The sequence below is a fragment of the Orbicella franksi genome, chromosome 2 (genome assembly GCF_964199315.1).
Source record: "Orbicella franksi chromosome 2, jaOrbFran1.1, whole genome shotgun sequence".
Classification (NCBI taxonomy): domain Eukaryota; kingdom Metazoa; phylum Cnidaria; class Anthozoa; order Scleractinia; family Merulinidae; genus Orbicella; species Orbicella franksi.
In genome coordinates, this window is record NC_138146.1 from 9,017,012 (window position 1) to 9,024,446 (window position 7,435).

The 7,435-nt window shown below is 36.3% G+C and overlaps 2 protein-coding genes across 3 annotated transcripts in view; one reads left to right on the forward strand and one right to left on the reverse strand.

The window, feature by feature from the left end:
- LOC145477957 (eukaryotic translation initiation factor 2-alpha kinase 3-like) overlaps positions 1 to 3,137 on the forward strand; it is a 30,549-nt gene extending 27,412 nt beyond the window's left edge. The window contains exons 21-23 of the mRNA XM_081455836.1: positions 1,475 to 1,576; positions 2,129 to 2,191; positions 2,471 to 3,137. Of these exons, the coding sequence (XP_081311962.1) occupies positions 1,475 to 1,576; positions 2,129 to 2,191; positions 2,471 to 2,599 (294 nt within the window). The 3' untranslated portion in view covers positions 2,600 to 3,137. The remainder of the gene's footprint in view (positions 1 to 1,474; positions 1,577 to 2,128; positions 2,192 to 2,470) is intronic.
- A 51-nt stretch (positions 3,138 to 3,188) lies between these two features.
- On the reverse strand, positions 3,189 to 7,352 carry LOC145477973 (uncharacterized). Of its 2 annotated transcripts, none has more exons than XM_081455855.1 (6): positions 6,160 to 7,352; positions 5,505 to 5,572; positions 5,058 to 5,112; positions 4,196 to 4,244; positions 3,885 to 3,977; positions 3,189 to 3,815 (listed from the first exon to the last, which is right to left on the reverse strand). In XM_081455855.1, the coding sequence occupies exons 1-6, from the start codon at positions 6,217 to 6,219 to the stop codon at positions 3,682 to 3,684; spliced, it is 459 nt and encodes a 152-aa protein (XP_081311981.1). In that variant the 5' UTR covers positions 6,220 to 7,352; the 3' UTR covers positions 3,189 to 3,681. The 2 variants fall into 2 exon arrangements, with proteins under 2 accessions (XP_081311981.1, XP_081311980.1); XM_081455854.1 differs by having other exon boundaries at positions 5,502 to 5,572.
- Positions 7,353 to 7,435: the final 83 nt, after the last annotated feature.

Consider the following 7,435-nt stretch of genomic DNA (forward strand, 5'->3'; position numbering starts at 1 on the left):
CGTCGGTTAATGGTTTGTCACTATAAATTTACAGCGAAAGTAGCAAAATAGTTTCGAAAATACGGTATACTTCAGAATGTTTTTTTTTTCTGTTGCTGGATCTTTGTTTGTATACAATTGTTTATCAGCCTGGCTCAACTTACTCTAAAGCAATGAAATTATAGATTGTCATCTCAATGGGTTTGCTGTTTTCACTGGTTGCCTAGCATGTGACCAATTTCTTCACAGCTGGTTCCAGTTTGAAGTTTCATTTTCAGTAGACAGAAATATATAACCCGTTTGCACTGAATTAAAAATAACATAATGCTCGGTTCTATCATTCTGCTAGACATTGAAAAGCTTTATTCTGTGCTATTTAAAATTTTTGTGTCATGCAAGTCTCTTTACACAGTAAGTCTCTTTATGCGGAACTCTGCTTGCATGGTTTGCTAACATAACAGCACATTTTGTTTTTTCATTCATGGTAATCAAAAAAGAGGAGAATTAAAAAACTCTTGCGAGTTTGTTTTTGCTAGAAACCTATAGACACTGGTAACTATGGAATACATGAATATAAATTTTCTAATACTGTCTTTTTATGTAAACAGTAAAACATTACAAAAACTGATTCATCCATTGATCAATGGCATCAAAATGTGATTAAGTGAACTATACAATGATCTCCTGTAGACAACTAAATGGTACTGATTTTGTGCTTCAAATTGTAGGAAAATGCATCTCTGCAAGCCCAGGATTTCATGATTTTTCAGGGGGCAAACCCCTGGACCCCCTAGCTTGCATTTTTTCTGCCTGGTTGTTATGCCCTGATGCCCATTTGCACAAAAACTTATTGAAACCCCTGAACTAGTTACATTGTTGAAACAGTTTTAAAATACTGTTTTACCAATTCTCATTGAATGTTATTCACTCGACCTGACTCTAATTCCTACTCGAGGCAATCAGATCCATCTGTTAGGCAGAAAATGTGTCAGCGGAACAAAAACCCACCCTTGTGCACACCAGTCTGACAGTTTACATCCTTAAGGTGGCTTACTACAGTTTTGATCGATTATAGCAGCCCAACTTCTAACTCTTTTGAAAAATGTCCCAGATGTTTTTTCTTTCTCTATTTACTGTTTACTTAAATCTTTTACCATTCTATGTGAAACTTGAACAATAAAACGTCAACAAATGGCCAAAATGAACGATCAAGTACCTAAGAAGAGACTGGGCACTAGTAGGTTAAATCACGTTTTTCTCAAATCTACCCATATGACCCACCTCAAAATTTCAGGAGTAAGAAATTGGCTCTGATTTAACATTCAGGCAAAGTAAAATCAAAATCTGTTATAATCTATCAAAACTGTAGTAAGCCACCTATGATTCCAATGATTTAAGTTACTGCACTATGTTCTCTCGTCTAAATATATATATTGCTCATTTCTTCTTTTCAACATTTTTCACTCATTTCTTCTTTTCCTGACAAAAATTTTAGATGGAGGGAAAAGCATATTCACACAAAGTAGACATTTTTTCTCTTGGACTGATCTTTTTTGAACTGTTTTGTCCATTTGGTACACAAATGGAGAGGATAAAGGTGAGAAGATGAACTAGAGACTAGAGAACTAGAGATCATTGCTCTGTGTTGATTTTTTTTATTTTTTTCTTCGGTCATTAGTATCAAATTCTGTGTGAATCCTTTGTTATTAATAAGAGATGGGAACATCACTCGAAGTGAGAATTGAGCTGGAGAGATAAAGGGTTGTAACAGTATTTTGCCCCAATGGGGCCAGAACGAGGTGTAACCAGGAGGGAAAAGATAAGAAAGTTCTTGGCGACATGGGATACCTATGGACTGGATTGGAGCCCTGCCTGAAGAACGGGATTGTGATGGGTGGGTTGCTATTTGCCCTTTCTTGGTCAAACTTGGAAAAGATGCTTTACTGATATCACAAACATATTAATTTTAATCTCACAGGAACCAATAAAGAAGTGAGACATCTCTAGCGTGTTACATCAGTAACAGTGAATGTATTTGGGTTGTCAAATACGTTGAATTTGAACAGAATATGAATATTCGAATGATTTTGAATAGTGAAATGTGTACATGACTGTAGTTTAGACTTACAATGTTTTTGTTACCTTTAAGGTCATGTGTGATGTTAAACAAAGAGTCATCCCAAGTAACTTTGAAGCAAAGATGCCACTACAGGTGTGTTCTAGATACATGTAGGTGTTGCAATGAACCATGGAAAACAAGGTTATTCAGCCCTAAGTTTTAGAAAAGAGATTCAGTGTGGCCAATGTATGTGAAAGCAGTTGCACTAGTATCCTTTTTCTACAAAAGGTACTTACATGGATTACAGTGTATGAAAGTGTTCACCTTTTCTGTCAAAAATTATATATAAAAGGATTAGGGTTTGGATCTCAGGGGAGCTTCTCTGAGATTGTTGTTTGTACTGAAACCATCACTTTTTTTATTTTCTTGCAGTCAAAACTGGTTCAATGGCTTTTGTCATCCACTCCAAAGGCAAGACCAAATGCCACAGAAGTTAAGAACAGTGACCTTCTAAAACAAATTAGTTTAAAGATATCTGAAAATACCATTCCCAAAAGTTAGCCAAAAGATTGTGCTCTCAAATTTTCAAATGGCATCAAGAGAGGAAAGATGAATCACGAGAGATGGGTGGTGAAATTCCTTTTTTTTAAGCAGGCATAAGTGGGTTATTACTGTGGAGTGTCAAAATAGGGACTTGTATTGTAAGAGGTACAAAGGACTGTGACTCTATGTAGTCCTGAGCATTCACTGTTCCGCCATAGAGCTTGTGGCTGGGTTCTGCTAGGAGTAATGTTTTCAATTTGAAAACTAGATTTACAAATGTTTTAATGAATTAATGATATTTCATGTATTATCGTACTAGGAATGCTTTTTAGATGACAATCTTTTTATTATGTGGCAGTGGCTACTTATTGGAGTATTAGTGTTGTGGGCTTTACAAGTCAGAATTCCCCTTTTATTACTGGTATTTGTTGTTCACTATAGAGGTGGTATAATATATGTGAACCATATTTTTCTATTTTAAAACGAGACTGTAGATATTGGTGTATATAAAACATGTGTTATTTATTAAAAATGGAATAAAAGTGTACAAATCTGATATTTCATCTCATGCATGCGTGTGCATTCTAAAAAGTGTCAGAGGATTTTTAGTAATCAGAGATTTAGCAATACAAGCATCCACTAGATAATTGAACAAAAATTGCTTGAAGTCTGTAAATTTATATAAGGAAGGTACTAATTCTTCCTCTTGGAGTTAAGAACTAAAAGTAAAATAGCCTCCATTTTAGATTGAAACAGTTCACTGTAAATCCTATTTTGCTAGCAAGAAGGCTAGAAGTGGAAACAGCTGCCCGCCTAGTTTATCAAAGATCATACAATGTTATAAAATCATTTAAAAATAATAATAATAATATCCCATTGCCAAATTCTTATCCAATAAATATGTTTTCTCAGTTTATATTGAAAGAATGCGATATCCTGTTGTAAGGAAAAAAAAAAACACTTGTTATACTTGTCTGTTCTTTGAACAAAAGCTTCTATAATAGAACTTCTGTAGAACATAATACCCTCAGTACTAAATTAGATTGCTCAATATAATATTTAAGTCTACTGAAGCATGCCTTTGATCAGCTGTGATCTCGTCAGCAATCCTCTGGTGATGAAGTTTCCATTGTTTTTATACAGCTTTCACATTGTTCTACAGCGTTGCTTAGGGTGTCCACCATTTCTGGACTGAACATGGTGACTACATCAACATTTAACAGATGGCAACGTACTGTTAAGGAAAATGGAAAAGATTACTACTTAACTTAACAATCCTTCAGTTAGACTGCTTGGTACTAACCACTTGCTGTTGTTACTGTGTCCTTAATGGATGCCAGGGTCTTCTCAATCTCTCCCATCCTAGTTGTCATGTTTTCGTATGTGTCAGGACACCCTGATAATAACATAATTTTCACGGTTACTGAAACATGAATATCAACTGAGGTAAAACTATAAATGTTCACAGAGAAATTATCTTAATGTACACCAAGTTCAAACCCCATTGAACAGAGTTAATATGTATTCAGGTGACCTGACACTTGGCAACCCCTACACAAATCACCAAAATGATTAAGTTAGTGTGTTAATACGGCAAGAGTTAAAATCACTTACCACTGCTATCACTTGTGTCACTTCGGCCATTATTGTTCAAGGTAATGTCCTAAGTGTGCAAATTTCATATAATTTTATATAATTTTAATGTAATCACACTAAGGATTTGAATGTTTGGTTTCATTTTTTGTTTTCCCAAATACTAATTGATATTTCTGGTGAATATTCTGGACTATATAGGCTATTACACCTGAGAAGATGTTTTTGTACGAGGCAAAATGTTTACGTCTGAAGAGTTCACTTTCTAAAAAGCGTACACTTTCCTTCCTTGAAGAAAAATGTCAGTGTCTTGCCCTCAGTCCCAACCATTAGGAGAATGTGACGTTTAGGTACATGTGGAGGGTGAAGAAAGTGCTACTAAACTGCTTTGTCTAATTCAGCCTTTCTGATCCAAAGAGGTGCCTGTGTTTTGGATGTCAAGTTTTGGATGGATTCTTATACTAAGATTTTCAGTACTTCAATGCTGGTTTCCTCCCCAAATATATCACTGGCTGATATGTAACTAAAACCAATTGATCACGATACCTAAAGACCTTTAGGAAGTTTAAAACCGACTCGGGGAGAATTTTCAGTGAAGTCTGAAGTCCTCTATAACGAAACATGTGCCAGTTCTGGTGAAAATTTTACTTCTGTTTAGATCCCTTTGTTAAAAGCTGTTATAGTATGTAGATACTGTGGGTACATTTGGGAAGAAACCCCAGCTTTGGATTAGTTAAAATGTTTAGTCCAAGAATGTAGCTAATCAAGTCATCTGTCTGCAGAGCTACCATTTCCTTGTGTCAAGGCCCCGCCTGCAGCTAAAAGGAGCTCCCTGGGAACGGGAATGTCATTCAACTAAAAATAGAAAATTTGAAGTGCTTACATGCCACAGTGGTGGTGGTGATCCGGTGTTATTACTGTAGGTTTGTGTGGTGCTACTAAAGGAATAGAGACATTCTTTCAGCTTATATTGAAAAAAGTATATTTTCTCTAAGCTAATTACGGTCTACAAACGAAATGCTAATAAACGGCCAGCGACCTTATAGAACGAAGTTGAGGAACAATTTCTAACAACAATTTTTTCCATAACTAGATCGAATACACTATTTCTTTTACGTTTTTCACTGTATTGTATTTAATACAGGTGTTTGTTGGAGACATAGGCTTACCCTAGTCAAAACAAATGCTTGAAAATGATTTCTCTGTTACATTAACCAGAAAAACTCGACATTTCCTGAACACCTTTGTTCAAGACAGTATCGTTGAAATAGATTTTTTTGAATAGTTTATTAAGGTCCCCAACGTCAAATGTTTATCAAGATATTACCACGAATCTTCTTTGGCATCCAGCTGGTTTGGGACAAAGTCTGTCTCGCTTCGTACAGCTTGATCAGAAACCTGACAACAAAACAAGCGACAAAATGTATTTTACTTTGCTAAAATGAAAGGATAAATTGGTGACATCTGTTCCTCGGAGGTAAATTTAATCTACTAAACACACGGCATCAAAATATTCAGAAACAACCTGCTTCGAATTGTGAATATTTAATGAAGAGGTTTAAAAACCTTGCCAAAATTATAGTTTTTCATTTTGAAGTGCTTGTCAATTTATGCATTTTCAAAGAAACGAATATTGATTATTGAAGCAATTTTGAATATGACTTAATTGTAAAATTGAGAGTTTTGTGTTAGTTTTCAGGAATACAGCATAAAAAGTTTGAAACTTGGGTAGAGAAATTTTCTTGGACGTCATCCTTAAGACAAATATTTTATTTAAAAATTCACAAGATGCAAGCTTATCGCTTCTGTATAATAAAACCGAAGCGTTAATAAGCATTTTCCTTGCCGTATTGTTTTAAGCTACATTATATGCTTTAACGTTTTCTGATGAACACACAAAATACTTTCCTCCTGAGAATGTACTGAGAAATAAGATCGCATACTATAATTAAGAGGAAGAAATTAAGATAAAAGCGCTTGTGTACCTGTGAACAGACACCTGTACCTAGAGGTCCGTAGTTCTCGCCGGTGTCATTCGTTTGCATATTTAGCGTAAATAAAATAAACTATAGTCCCGAGGACGAGTGTTACTAAAAAAATTGTTGATGCCAAAAGAAGCTTCAAGTGTGTTGGGAGCGGAGGTGTAAGCTGGTGAACAATTATTTGTCTCTCTATTCTCTCTCTTGAACATTGGACCTCTTCTATCAAAGTTTCGCCCATCGTAAACGTTTCGCCAGTCGCACGCGTTGCAAGCGCGGGAAAAATGCTGACAAATCATAACAACTCCGTTCATTGGACAATCCAATCCTCTTCTGACTCTATTCAAATAAGCTAAGTTTTCATTGGCTATGTCGAAAAGGTTAACACAGCGACTGAGGCAAATAACGGGGAAGAGACAGGAAGAGACGGCTACTACACTTACTACAGATACTGCAGCTATTACAGATAGTACAACATGCTAGGCGGGAAACGGACTAGCGCGTGCAGTTGCTGCAGTATCACCTGTAGTATAGTGCGTTTTCACTCACGTGGCCAAAAGCCGTGCAAATTTATTGGAACAAAAGAAAGTTTTCACCTATAAAGCTAAAAGCCGAAGAGTTCAACTCCAACAAGATTGGTTTGAATTGGGACACCAATATGGCCACATGCTCCCCGAATTGTGAAAACACGCTATGCTGAGGGCGGGTTAAAATTTGGAGGGTTCGAAAGTTTCTCCGAAAATATATACAGTATACATTTCTTAATTCTCCCAAAATTTCATATTTGATACGGGTTTTGGTCAGGCCAGCCGTTCTTATTTCATTAATAAAGAAAACGAAACCGTTCGAATGCAATACGGGTTATTCAACGCTTTCGAGTGGCATGCCATGGAATATCCCACGAGTCACTTGTATTTTCTCTATAGAAACACGAGCCTTTACTTTAGGCTAGTGTTTATACAGTTGAACCTCCATTAACGGCCACCTCCGTCTACAACGGCCGCTTTTTTTTTTGGTCCCGGGGACAGTCCATATATTCACTCTTATTTTAACCTCTCTACAACGGCCACCTATCCTCAACGGCAACGGCCAATGAAACGCGTTCTTACTGCCAAAATAACCTCGGGCTCTCGACAACAGCCAGTTAATCAATGACTGACGAACGATGTATTGCCGGAAAACCGCATTTTTCAGAAAAAGGTGACTTAACTTGATCCGTACTGCGCTTCGTTGGTCTCTGTTTCTGTTTAGTTTCTGTTTTATTTATATCTTTTGATTGTGT